The following is a 14244-nucleotide window of genomic DNA, read 5'->3' as shown; positions in this document are numbered from 1 at the left end:
TACGTGGAAACTCTGAGGCTGAGCCGGCTCAGGAGGAAGGCCGGCCACGTGTCCTCGGGGGCCATGGAGGAGAGGGTGGTGGTGGAGGGCTTGGGGTGAGGCCTTGTCCGGACGGGCGCGTCCGCTTCACAGTGTGGGCGAGCGGGAGGTTTTCTCTTACTTCACCCTGCAGATGCCTGCCATTCCACTCAGTGGAAACAGTTGGGAGCCTTTCTGCACAGCACATCCAAGGGAGCAGCCACCGCGCGCATCTCTGCCGTCGAGTTGCCGGGGGCCCAGGGTGGGGCGGAGACCCTCCCAGGCCTACAGGTTCGGTGCGTAAGGTCGCTCATCTCAGCCAAGGGCAGCAGTGCCCTCCTAGCCTGGACTTGGGGAGCTGGAGGGCGCTGCGCTCACAGGACAGATGTTGCCCCACCGTCCATTCCTGTGGGGGCTGGAATGGTCCACGCGCTCAGCACCAAACACGTGAGTGTGCAGCTGGCACCATCACCAGGACAAGGAAGCTTTCCAGGTGCGTGCCTTTCTGAGGAGGGACTTCTATCAAGCGGGGGGACCTGGGAACCCCGTGCAAAACCAGGGCCCAAGCCTCACCCTGCACACCCCCGAAGGCGCCCAAGACCCTACCCTCCTCACTGGCCTCAGTAACACAGAACTGAAAACCAAGAGACCACCACCAGGTGGCTTGTAAAAAGTTGGCTTTATTTGTCTTAGTCACCTTATCTCAGTTATGCCATTTTGGCGTCCACAGTGACAGTCCCCTGAAAGCTGGGGTCAACCCCACCCCCCCGTGACCAGTGACCGCAGGGCAGGAGCCCGAGCCACTCAGTGGTTAGAGGCTGCAGCAGGGCTACAGGGGCGTCAGGTCTCCGCTCGGGACTGGGTCGGACAAGGCCACGTGTGGTACGGTGGGCACCCTGGCCTGGGGTCGATGGGCTGTGGGCCCATCTGGGCTCTGCCACCAACTTGCCGGGTGGCGCTGGAAGTCTCTTCTTGTCCCTCGGTTGGCCCGTCTCCTGGGCAGCACAGCCAGTGAGGTCTGAGCCCCTGTGGACTCAGGCGGGTGCCAAGCTGGACACCTCGACTGGCTCTGTGCTTTGAAGGCCGCTGTGCACCGCTGCTGGTGGGGTCTGCTTTCTCCGCGGGGCAGGGAGAAGCCCTCAGGCTGCGGAGCTCACCTCTGCTGTCTCTGCAGCCAAGCGCTGCTGGTCCCCGAGAGGGGCCTCCCTAAAGGCCTTAGAGAAGGTTCTAATTTCTAAGGTCTAGGTCACCTGTTATTGCAAACAATTTATCTTAGACATAATTGTGAGTCTTTTCGTATCAAACGTAGGTGAAACTTGGCAAAAAAAAAAAACTCTCTCTGACCCTGAATTCACCATAGATCTAGGGCCTGGGCCCTCGTCTCTCTGGGCAGTTTTGGTGAAAACAGAGATCAGAGCCATCTTGTCATTTACTTCGCTTGCGTTTGGTCCTAAGCACAGTAAAAATGTTCTAAAAAAATACTAGTGGGAAGTCTTCAGCCTAGAAGGTAGCATCTGAGGCCAGCCACAGCACCTCCCCTCTCGGGAGGCGAGTGGGAGGCGAGTGGGAAGGGACCCACCGTGGAGAGCAAGTTCAGTGACAGCAGGAGGAACTGCACAGCCAGCCCCTCAGGGTCCTCCGCGCGACGTCCACTAGCTCGGCCAGGCTCGACTATGCAAAGCTGCGGCATCGTGGCCCGGCTCCACCACTGAAGAGAGAGACAGCACAGCCAGAAGAGTGCACAGATGGGCCAGTGGTCTTCTGGAAATTCGTCCCTTTCTTTTGGAAGAAACTCTGTCCTAGAAAACAACTTCTGAAAGGGAAAACAATTGTGTCTTCCAGAGAAACCGTTTTAAGCCAGATGTTCCCGCCTGACTGTGAAGGGGACATGCCAGGGAGGAGCCCACAGGCACCGGCAAACACATGACCTGCTCCCGGGTGCTTGCCCTCCTGCCACCCGAGACGGAGACATTTCAACAATGTTTGTGCTTCTAACCAACAAGACATTCCCTTCGTGGGGGAGAGCAGCCGAGACCACTGCAGTCGCCGACAGCACTGAGAAGGTGCAAAGGTTAACACAAAAGTGACGTGGACACTGGGGACGGTCACTTCTGGCAGTCAGCTGAGTAAGACCTCACCTCTACAGTTCTGTTGCCAATGCCAGAATGAAAAGCAAAATTGCAAATTGAAAAATTTCTAGCACTTTAGAAAGTGGAATGAAAGAATGTGAAATTCAAACAGGTTATTAAACCGAAGTCCTCAGGCCACAGCAGCACCCCCGAGACAGCGCCCACAGCGTGGCTTCCTTGTTCCCTTCTCGGCCATCGTGGAGCACGCCGCCTCTGCCTGGTCCAGGAGCCACGGCTCAGAACAGAAGGGCCCCCATGCTGCCGACCTCACTCTGCTCCTTGACGAAGATTTCAAAGTACTGGTAGATGATGGTAACCGCAAGCAGGATCCCGGTTCCAGACCCAATGGCACCCAGGAAGTCAGCCAGCACGGAGAGCGCCCCGATGCAAAGCCCACCGAAGGCCGCGGCCGTGGGGATGTACCTGGGGAGGGAGACGGGTCAGCCGCGTGCCGCCAGCCGATCCCTCCAGCCTGGCCTCCCCACCCCAGGCTACAGGAAGGGCCGGGCAGCCGACCTGCCTACCTCTGAGGTAGGAACCAGACTCCTTTAGGGGTCACTCCGTGGCCCCCATAAAGTCTTGTCTACTCACACCTTAATGGTCTAGACTAGGGCTTGCTGTCCAGTAAGTGGCCACACGAGTCACATGTGGCTAGTGAAATGGGACCAGTCCAAAGCAGATACTGAAAACATCACACGAGATTTTGAAGACAGGAACATAAAATATCTCATTATGACTTTTCTTATGTCAATTTGAAATGAGAGTATGGATATATTGGGTTAAATGAAATGTATTCTTAAAATTAATTTCACCAGCTTCTTTTTGCTCTTTTTTCTTAAGATAATGGACATGTAACATTTTATTCGTTTTAGGTGTATCTTTTTACTTTTCTAACGTGGCTACCAGAATACTTAAAATTTCACATGCATCTTGCATTATATTTCTACTGAACAGCAGTATAAATTCTCTCAGCTTCAGAGAATTCTTAAGGGAATGAACGAAATTGCCCAGCATCTCTGATAGGGATCAGAAAATGATCTGGCATTTGCCATACTGACTTGCGGTTGAGGCGAGCGAGCTGTGGTCCCCAGGACAGACCTGGTCCTGATTACAAAACCTGATCCTGCAGACAGACTTCTACAGGAAACCATTCACGTTCATCCAGCAATGGTGGAAGATATGAGTTGAAATAAGTTGGCTTAAAAGTCTAAGACACTCACTATGGCCAACCCGGCTGCCCAAGAGGCAGCCCCACTGTGAGGGGAGAGGCCTGCAGACTGCGGTGCTCTCCTCACCCCCACCTTCCCCGCAGCGGGTCACCAAGTGCCGGCGGCCTCTCCTGTGTCCCCAGGTTACTGCCCCACCTGGCCCCCAGCACCTCTGCCCAGGCTCGCGCTGTCCGCCCCGCCCCCCCCCCCCGAGCGGTGGGTCTCAGCCTCCAGCACTGACCTTCCGAATGCTGAGCCCTCCCTGCGCTCTCTGCCAGCCTCCCTAGGTTCACCCGAACTTGGACGCCCCTGCAGAAGCCTGATGCTCCCTGCCTCCTCCTGGAGGGCCCCCGCAGGACCTGCCTGCAGGACGCTGCCCGCAGGAGCACGGCGAGGTCCCACGCGGTCAGCAGCCTCAGCAGCTGCCCCGTGGCCACCTGGACACACGCTCTGTCTCCCGCGGTGTGGCTGCCTCTCAGGAGAGGTGCCGCATGCGCTGATTTGCTCTGTCCAGCATCGATGAGCTGTAGCAAGCTCATTGATACTGGAAGACCCGGGGAAATCCGTCAGCCAGCCAGGGCCGGCCAGCACTCACCGGTTGAGTTCGTGGACCATGGACGTCTCTCGGTGGCCCCTCATCACCATCTGCTGCTCCTTCAGCTGCTTCGCAACCTGCGTGATGGCCATCAAGGACAGTGTTCAAGTTCAGACGTGGAGTCGAGGGCCAGGTACAGTTCACGGTGGTACCAGCCACAGACTCCCCTCCCCAGCACCCTAACAACAGTGGTGCCACAAAGATGTCAGATGAGAAAGTCTAGTTTTAGTTTGGCTGCAGCTTTGCAGGCGAGCACGGATTCATTTACCCTGGGCTCCGTCCACGGCCACGAACGCTCTGGAACCGGCCCTAATGAGGACAAAGTGCTGCGCACGTTCACAGGCCACCATCCCAGGAGGGGGGGACAGGCTGAAAGCCCTGATGCCACTTGCAGGAGGGAAATGCCGGTCCCCGGCCGGCACCCCCCAGAAGCTGTCGCTCACACTCACGTCTTTGGCAGAGGAGCCCGAGACCTCAATCCACGTCTTGGAGAAGAAGGCGCAGGAGCCCAGCATGAACACTATGTACACGACGGCGTGGACGGGGTCTTCCAAGACGGAGCCGAAAGACTCGGGAGGAGACAGGTAATAGCAAAGGCCGCCAACGGGATAGGCGCGTGCTGGGCCGCCAGAAGAAGTGTCCTGGGAGGAGTCGTGAGAGCCTGTGAGTGCCGTTGCCCACCTCAGCAGCAGGGCAAAGACACTTCTGAGCGGGTGGGAAAGAACAGCTTTGCCCAGGTGCCCACCGTGCAGGCTTCTTACCGAAAAGAAACTTTCATGTGAGCTTGTAATAGGCACAATCCGAAAGCATGTCTGGGTGAAACATCTGGCTTCTGAACCCGCTGTACTTACCGACCAGGTGCCCAGCAGGCTGACCAGCAGGTTGCCACTGAAGCGGGCGGACAGCATCTGGGAGATGACGTAGAGGTTGGACACGAGGGCGGACTGCAGGATGATGGGGATGTTGGAGGTGTAGAACAGCTTGATGGGGTAGGTGTTGTACTGGCCTCGGTAGCGGGCCGACTTGATGGGCAGGTCCACACGGAAGCCCTGGGAAGCCAACAGAGCCAAATGCCCTCACTGCCTCGCTCCAGCCAGGTGCCAGGCGTGCCCCCAGGGAGCTGCCCCGAGCAGCGGTGCCCAGGGCCCCACATCCCCTTCCCAGCCAGCACTGCACTTGGGGGCACACCGACAGAAGGGTCCCAACAGGCTGGGTTAAAATGCCCCTGTGCACAGCACAGTGTTTCTGTCAAAAACAAAGCCCACCACGTGGCAGCCACATCTACGGGGAATACGCAGGAAGTTCCAATCCGACTACAGAAAAGCAACGGGCAGTTCAGGTCTCTTACTCAGAAGCAAGTTACACAGACTCACAACATGAACGGTAAGAGGTCGCAGGGGGATGAGGATACTGCCTAAAAGCAGCTACAAACTTTGGGTAAGACAGCAGTGAGGTCTCAGGCTTTGATTACTCTTCACTTCTCTTGAGCTATAAGACCTTGAAAAAAAATCTTCTCTATTTGCTGAGTCCCAACCCAAAGGAACATGGTTTCAGAAACATCCTATCTGCCTCAACTGTGTTAGTTCAGGCAAGTGCCCGTGATGCCATGGAACCTGCTCCTTCAAATGCCATTTCATCATTGCAGTGCGATACGATGGGTCACACTACTCCTGGGGTGTGGACGTGGGACACGCACACCAAGGCCTTCTGAACCTTAAATGCAGACGTCAAAGCTCCCCAGGGCTGGATGTGAACGCACCTGGAAGTAGATGACCACTGCGAAGACAAAGATGGTGGCGATCAGATTCATGAGGTTGGGGAGATTCTGGCGGTAGAACGCCTCGCGAAGGGCTCGGACCTTGTCTGTGCGTGTGGCCAGCAGGTGGAACAGTGCAATGATGGCGCCCTCAAACTCCATTCCTGTCACAGGCGAAGGTAAAGGAACAAGCAACTCAATTTGGCTCTAAGCCTCCTAGTGGCCAAAACCGAGAGGAGCTGGAATTAGTTCTGTGGCTCACAGGGCCTGCTCCTATAACCACAGGGACACAGTGAGGGCTCCCAGCCCTCGTTTGTTTCTTCTGTAGAGATTTCAACCTGCAGCAATAGGCTATTCTACCTCTTTGAATTAACTGATCTTATTTTTTTGGCTTGTGAGTCAATGGCCACCAGACCTGTGGAACAATCAACTGCAAAGTCCTAACAGCAGGGTCTGCTCAGCTCCGGCCGAAGGGGTCCTGCCTGAGGAGGGGCTCAGAGCTGCCTAACCCACGTCCCTGGGGACTCGCGGGCAGCACAGGCCCCCAGCTCTGGGGTGCTGGCTGCCTGGACAAGGCGGGCTTGGACTCTCTGCTCCTCACACCGACGGCCAAGCAGCAAGGACAACACGTGTGCCTACCACACGGCCGATCTCTAGCGGCGTTCACGCCCTACCACAGGAGGGTGCCCAGGGATGCAGGCCAGCAAGAGTCAGGAAAACACGGCCAGGAAGCAGAGCGAGCTCGAAAGAGGCCCAAGGAAAAGAGCAAGAATGGCCTTTGGTCTGGGGGACCTATTTTTAGTCTCACTAATGAGATTATGTTGTCTCTGCAGGTCAGGGACTCTGTTTCCAGCATTCACTTCAAAGAAAAGTCAAATGTGCGTGAATACTTATTTCTCACGGGACTCTTGAGTGAATAACATATTTAGTGATGAAAAAAGCTGATTTTCCTTTCCTAATAAGTCATACTTCCCTGAATGTTTAGAACTTTTCATTAAAAACATCCTCTGTAACAAGACTTCCTTCGCACCCTTCGTGTGTATTAAGATAGAATACTCACACTCGCCAGGCATCACACAATTTCATGTTATTTCTCATTGAATCCTGGCAACCAAGGGCACAGCCAGCATCTGAACCCAGCTCACGAGCACCAAAGTTCCTGCCTCTTTTACCAAGTTGCCCTTTGCATGACCAAGTGTTTTGGTTCAGTGATTTCATTTTTAGAAACTTATTCACTGACAGCAACTGTCAAAACATGTAAAGATGAACATATGAGGACGTTCACCGTCTCACTGCTGTAATAACAGCAAAGGCTGGAAACGACCTAGACGTCCACCAGAGGAAGGCTTGTTGAAAGAACCTGCTTCATCCCTGCAGTGAAATCCACGCTGTGCTCAGAAAAACGAGGCAGGATAACGTACTCTGGCAGGGCAAATGTCTACGACGTACGCTTAAGGTGAAAACTGCAAGTTACATATCATCATGAGCATAAACCTGTGTTTTAAAACGCTGTACAGATGCACGGAGAAAAATCAGAAGAGATGTACGGATGGAACCCTGTCCCCAGGGTCTCACCTCGGCCGGTGTTGACAGTGGTGGGGCTGAACGCCTTCCACACGATGGTCTCGCAGATGTTTGTGGCAATGAACAGGGAGATCCCAGAGCCCAGGCCGTACCCCTTTTGCAGAAGTTCATCCAAAAGCAGGACAATGAGGCCAGCAACGAAGAGCTGTGAATGTTAAAAAACAGAAGTAAAGGAGCGCAGAGACTGCACGGCTGCTCCCCACGGCGTGGTGCTGTCCCTCCTCAGGAACTGGCTTCTCTGCCGTGGGCCCTGAAGGCTGAGGGGACACTGGCTGGTGGAGGCTCCTCTGTGAATTCAGGAGGGCAAACACAGGGCTCGGGCTTCTTCTCAGGAAGAGTTCTTTTTATGCTCAATTCAGATCTGTTGTTTGGCGAGTGTGGGTGTGAGGGTGCCTCAGAAGGGGGCGCCGGCCTAACCTTACCTGTATGGTGATCAACAGGCAGATCCCAGCACCCATTTCGGAAGGGTCTCCGTACATCCCTGTCATCACGTACACGATGGACTGGCCGATGGTAATGATCATGCCGAACACTAGAAATCAGAAGGAAACTGTTCTCAGGGTGGGCCACCACGCGGTCCTAGAGCAAACAGTTACCAGACACCAGCTCCGTGCCGGGCACTGGGAGAACAGAGGTGAAGATCACTGATCCTGCCTCCAAGGGGCTCGTCCAGGAAACACTCAACAACCGCACGGTCACAGTGACAACAATACACAATAACTCAAACGCTTGCAACAAAAGCGCGTGAGCTCTTTCATTCCACCTCCTCCTAAATTCACTTCCCTTCGGTGATGACAGGAGGGAAAGAGTTGAAGCATGACAGGCCTGCTTCTTATGACAGCTGTTGACGACGGCACTCACAGGCACCCCAACCTGCAGCCCCCGTGCTCAGGCCATCAGGTAGCTCGCGTCCTGGGAGAACCACTCGCCGAGGCCACCTGACAGGCTGGTGCTTCAGGTCTGAGTCCAGCGCACAGAACACTAACTGGGATAAAGTAATCCCTTCCCAGTTTGTTTAACGTGTTAATTAAGGAAAGAACTCAGTGCCACCAAATCACTTGGACCACTTCTCCTGCCACAAAGCTCTCCTAAGGGAGGTTCTCCTTTTAGTAGGTGGTCTTGTATCCTGTATCATTCACTACACTTCATTGTGATGCACAATGGAATCGACTCATTTTTACTGAGTCCACGATGCTAGATGGATCTCTTGAGAGTATGGGACTGGGCTTCAATTTCAGCTTTTCTGCTTAGTTTGCCAAAAAAATAAAATTTTACTCCAAAGTGCCTGTCAAATACAGTCCCTATTTGACTTCTTAAGAAGTGCTCAATAAGAAAAAACAGCAGAGAAAAGCTAAAAAAATTGTCCAAGACCAAAGAGGAAACAGCTGATTTTTACTTCTGACAAATAACACACATATATATTTAAAAATCCTGATTTGTGTCTGAAACTGACAAGTTTAAATTAGATTGCTCTTTCTTACTCAACTCTTTAACTTACTAACTTCCGATCTGTAAAACATGCTGGTATGGAAGAAAATACGACTGGCTAGTAAGCTGCAACTCTCATTTCCTGGTTAATATATGTCAGCTCACAGTCAGCCTGAACTTGGTGAATTCTGATGACTGGTCATTGTTACCAGGGCTGCTTATTATTTACTACTGTGCAAGTATCATTATTATCCCCATTTTTATAGATGAAGAAACTGGGACATAAGAACTGTCATCTAACTTCGCCCCAAAGTCACAGAGCTGGTAGTTGGCAGAGCTAAGTTGAGAGGACCATCCTTCCCCTAAGGTGAATCCTTTTAAACTCCCAGAAAAAAGAAATACAACCCTTGCCAAGTAACTACTACATGCCAGGCACTCACTGATGTTTTACACACATTATTCAAATGAATTCTTCCAACAGCTCTGAAGGAAACATTATGTCATTCTAAGTGCTAAGGAAACTGTGGCAGCGGAGGGCGACCTCCGTGGACCACGCAGCCTCGGGACATGACACCCGTCCCCTGCCTTGTCCAGCTGCCCCAAATGCTCTCTGGCTAACACAGGCCACGGAGCCAGGCCAGGCAGGGCTGGCGGGCCACGGAGGTTACAACAACCCCCTCCCCCAAAAACCAAAAGGACTTCTGATGCCCCAAACTTTGCAGCAAATTCAAATTCTCAACTACAGACATCTGAACATCATTCAAAATCTCACTTACACTTTTGGGCTCCGTTGAAGAGGGCTCGGTCTTTTGGGGTATCACCAACTTCAATTATTTTGGCACCAGCCAAGAGCTGCATGATGAGGCCAGAGGTGACAATGGGAGAGATACCCAGCTCCATCAATGTGCCTTAAGGAAAGGGGGAGGCAAAGTACAACCGAAGTTAGCATGGAGAAGCAAGACATTAAGAAAATGAATGAGCGAAACTGGACCGTGTGCCCCTGATACAAACCCAGTGTGTTTCAGTTTGCCAGCAGTATCTAATTCAGAGAATAACCCCCAAATATCAGCAATCAGAGGGTAATTCAATTCATTCTGTTCAGTCTGCCAGGTAACATCTTATTCTGTTTAGGGAATCACATGGCATTTAAACTGATCGCTGCATTTAAATTCACCGTAAACAGATTCGTGCTGGTTGTACAGAGATAAGAAAGGTTCGTCTCTTCATCAGTTAATAAAAAAGGATAACACTCAAATAATTTCCAGAGTCTGGAAAGGAGGCCAGGACAATTCTATCTAGTTGTGAATAAACCTCTATTTCCATTACGCTAAAATGGGCTATACTTCCAACTGATTTGGAACTTAACGTGAAACGTATTTTAAAAGTGAGTTAATCAAAAGCAGTTATCAGCATAAGCATTCAAAATCCCGCCTCACCCCAAGTAGGTAACTGGTTAGAGTATACAATACACTGTTATAGACTTATTTTTTTTGGACATGTATATGTAACCTGTAGATATGGAAAAGACGCAGCTGAGAAACAAATTACATATTCTAAAGAATGTTATCAAAACAGGAGACAGATAGGTAGAAATGTCATCATTTCAGCTGTTTCAAAAGCATTCTAGTTTTTCCATGTTTTAAGAAATTCTCTATGATGTAGACTTATCTTGCTGTTACAGGTTTTGTACTGCACTCAAAGCAATTCTGAATAGGATGACGTGCCTGGGTGCTGAAGCCGGCATTTACTAAGGCTGTGTTTCAGCACAGCACGCTCTGAACCCTTTGCAAAGCCAAGGCCTGCACGTTAGCTGAAGGAGGCCAGTGAAGCCCGCACGGTACAGGGGATGCAGAGGGCCAGTCCTACCTCTGTTAGAGGCGAGGATCACTCTCATCCAATAGAAAGGGTCGGCTGAGTCTGAAGACATGATTCCAAACAGAGGGATCTGGAAACAAGCAGAGAGCAGCCTGCACACGTGTCTCCGGCCCCTCACACCCCCGCCCCGACACTGGGACACCAGACGCACGCTCACCTGGCAGCACACCAAGAAGATGAAGAGGGTGATGGCGGTCCATAGCACTTTCTCCTTAAACTGAATCTACGGAAGAACAGAGCCAATTAAGGCAACAAGTTAGCTTCATGAGCAAATTAACAGAAACAGACTCTGATCAGACCCCTTTCTCTGCGCACCCGAGGAGCCCTGAACACTCCAAACCATGCACCAAGCGTAAGTACACGTATTGCGTGCTTTCTACGCACAAGGCACAGATGCAAAGACCTTCGTGTGCACCATCTCGTTTAATCCCCACACCACGTTAACATGATCTTATTATGTTCCAACAAGAAAACTGAATCTTAGAAAAGCTAAGTAATTTGTCCCAAATCCCACAGCTGTAATGGGTTTGACTCCAAAGCCTGTGCTCTTAACCATCAGCATGAACAGTTTAGGATCAGACCCAAGATCAAAGAATGCTGCAACAGAAAGGGATTCCCAAATCAGGCCCCCCCTTTACAACACATGAGCAATGACTTCTCATTTGAAAAGGCTTTGTAACTGACAAAATCTTGTTATTCTGGAGTCAACTAATTTGCAATCTGTGATTGTTTCTTTGTGTATTCTCCATGGATTTAGGGTAAAAGAATGTAATAAACGCTGGAAGAGTGAAAGAGGGCTGCGTGTTCAACCTACTCACTAACCACTAGTAGCATCTGTTTAACTTTAGGATCGGTGACTATTCAGTCATCTTATGGATGACCAAGAAGCATCGTTAGGGAAGTTGAGACCCCCTGCCCAAGGCTCCCCTGCTCTGAAACCGAAGTGTCTTCACTAGCACCTGCTGCCTGCACAGCAAGAGTGGCTTTAAAGGGCTTAAAAAAACACACAGCAGTTATCGTGTGGACTAAGGATCTTGACATGGAAATACCTTGTGAGCGACGGTACTAAATGGACAAAATCGTGTTCTTAAAAAACACTCTTTGGGCTTCCCTGGTGGCGCAGTGGTTGAGAGTCCGCCTGCCGACGCAGGGGACACGGGTTCGTGCCCCGGTCCGGGAAGATCCCACATGCCGCAGAGCGGCTGGGCCCGTGAGCCATGGCCGCTGAGCCTGCACGTCCGGAGCCTGGGCTCCGCAAGGGGAGAGGCCACAGTGGTGAGAGGCCCGCGTACCGCAAAAAAAAAAAACCCACTCTTTTAAGCTGCAGTCTGAATGAGCATGGAGTTGGAGTCCTGGCTCTCTGGTCAGCATGGGGCCACAGTGTTGACCACTGTAGACAGGCCTCAACAAGACAACCACACAAAGGTGCAGGGATTCGACATTCAGATACTCCACGTGAAGTTGGGGCGAATTCACAGAACTCGTCCTCTGGTCATCCGATCCCACCAAGAAATCAGGAGGCCAAGGAGGGCCACACCACGTCAAGCTGACCAGTAACATAACAAGCTTGTATGGAAATGACTCTTTATGGGAAAAGAGTGGGCAATTTTTACAAGACTCCTCATTTTTAAATAACCAAGTCTCCTCTCCTGGATGCAGCCAAATTCAATAGCAAAACATCCAAAACTGTTTATCCAAGTCTTGTCACTCTACCTCTTAACAGCCCGCCATCCACCCCCATCTCCTAGGCCACTCCCCTACTTCACTCTCGATGGCAGAAGCCCCTCCACCGCTCTCACCCTGTACCGTACCCCAGAGCAGTTTTCTAATCTGTCCGGCTCCTAGGGCTCCCACTGCCCTCCACTCATCCTTTCCGTTCTATCAACACTGAAGCACATCTAACACCCCCCCCCACACACACACACCCACTGGTTTTCTCTGCCTTAGCGCACACTATATTTCTTACCCTAGAATTCCTTCCCCTTCCTTCAAGGACACTTCTATTCCTCCTTCAAGGCCGCCATCAGACATCATGTCTTCCAGGGTTAATCCCTTCTGGAGCCACTGCTGTGTACCCTGCACACACTGCCACTGCTTCATGCACCACACTCAGTTACAAGGCCAAGGTCACACAGCTATCAAGAGGCTGTGTGACGGGTGGGTCCCAGGCGCGCCTGCCTCCGGAGCCCCGCTATTTCTACCACACTGAGGGCACACTCACACACAGCTTTGCATATTAGCCCATCAAAGGCAGCACGTATGTGGGGCAGATGCAAAGAACGTGAGGACAGAAACATATTCCTATTAATTCTCTGTAAGAACCCAATGAAACTTTTCTTCATGGTTTCATAGCTTTACTTACACTGGCAACACCGTCTCGGCCTGAAGCTGTGCAGCAGCGGAAATTCTGATAAAGATTCAACACAGCTCTACATCTCTACCTTTCCATGTTTTAATGCACCTGCTGTAAAAGCAGGAGTCACAAAATGCCCTTATTCTCAGCAAGGTGACGCCCACGGAAAAGGCACAAACTCGACCGTACAGAGTAAAGTGACTGCTCTTAGCTCCTTGTAGCAGCTGGATACAAAAAGCATCTCCTAGAAGAAGGACCCGCCCACGATCAGCTTCTGCCGGAGCTGAAGCGGGAAGGGGCGCTCAACCTGAGTACCTGAGGCTCTCGAGGCGTTACTCACTCAGGCCGGGATCCACCTCGGGACAGAGCAAACCCGAGGCTCTGCCCGCCCGAGTAACTTCCACGGAGGATGCTCCAATCGAAGTTCGGCGGCTCGGTGGAGGCTCCCACCAAGCAGACCACCCGGACCACTCTCGGGGGAAGGAGGCGTCCACTCGGCGTGCTGGGGCCGCTTTAACGGGGTGCAGGCAGTTTCCCCAAGCCTTCCCCGGACTCACCTTCCGCTCCGGCTTCTGAATTTCGGGCAGGATGACACAGAAGGGCTTGATGACTTCCAAAAACTTGACTATGGGGGGAAGAGACAAGAGTAAAGTTAGGGCTGGAGGACCCTGCGCCGCCCCGGGAAGCCGTCCGCGGGGCCAGGTGGGGCAGGGGCGCGGGCCGGGTGGGCTTCACGGCCGGGGGAGCGAGGTCCCGCCCGCGCCGGCCGCGCCCGGGCTGCCCCGAGGGACTCACTCGCCATGGCGGCGGCTGCTCGGCTCCGGGTCGGACTCCGGGTCGGGCTCCGGCTCCGCTACGCTCCGACCGCGGCTCCGGGACCGCCCGTCCTGCTCTGGAGCGCCGCGCCTCGCCGAAAGACACGTCAGTGGTAGCGCCGCGGCGGCTGCTTCCGCTTCCGCTTCCTGCCACGCGCTTCAGCCGCACGCGCCGCCCACGCCTAGACCACAACTCCCGGCGTGCAGCGGGGCCGCGCGGCCTGTCGGAGGGAGGGCGAGGGGCGGGGCGGCGCGGGAGGGCGAGGGGCGGCGCGGGAGGGCGAGGGGCGGGGCGGGGCGGGAGGGGCGCGGGGCACGCCGGGACGGGGGTATGTGCCTGCGTAAACTGAGCCGCGAACGCGGGGCGGGGAAGCTGAGCGGGACGTCGGCTTCCCCCAGTTCCTTTCACTGCACCGGTAACTTGTTGCGCTGGTGTAGACAGTGAGCGGCTCGGGGCCGGCCTGTCCCGGTGCCACCTCGGTG

The 14244-nt window shown here is 53.1% G+C and overlaps 1 protein-coding gene across 1 annotated transcript; it reads right to left on the bottom strand.

Moving 5' to 3' along the window:
• Window positions 1-678: 678 nt before the first annotated feature.
• On the bottom strand, window positions 679-13888 carry SEC61A1 (SEC61 translocon subunit alpha 1). The gene is made up of 12 exons (XM_081246899.1): window positions 13742-13888; window positions 13504-13571; window positions 10751-10816; window positions 10585-10663; window positions 9495-9626; window positions 7713-7822; window positions 7282-7435; window positions 5710-5870; window positions 4802-4999; window positions 4400-4591; window positions 3951-4027; window positions 679-2570 (listed from the first exon to the last, which is right to left on the bottom strand). The coding sequence occupies exons 1-12, from the start codon at window positions 13746-13748 to the stop codon at window positions 2384-2386; spliced, it is 1431 nt and encodes a 476-aa protein (XP_081103025.1). The 5' UTR covers window positions 13749-13888; the 3' UTR covers window positions 679-2383.
• Window positions 13889-14244: the final 356 nt, after the last annotated feature.

Source organism: Mesoplodon bidens, assembly GCF_964165515.1.
Source record: "Mesoplodon bidens genome assembly, chromosome: 10".
Taxonomy (NCBI): domain Eukaryota; kingdom Metazoa; phylum Chordata; class Mammalia; order Artiodactyla; family Ziphiidae; genus Mesoplodon; species Mesoplodon bidens.
The sequence above is the reverse complement of the archived record's forward strand: the minus strand, read 5'-3'. Positions and strand labels throughout refer to the sequence as shown.

Excerpts from the sequence above, each read along its gene's own strand:
- SEC61A1 (XM_081246899.1), bottom strand. Across the intron at positions 4,592-4,801 it reads GCCTGCTGGGCACCTGGTCG|GACACTTCTTCTGGCGGCCC; the intron begins GTAAGTACAGCG and ends GACTCCTCCCAG. Across the intron at positions 2,571-3,950 it reads ATGGTCCACGAACTCAACCG|GTACATCCCCACGGCCGCGG; the intron begins GTGAGTGCTGGC and ends CTCCCTCCCCAG.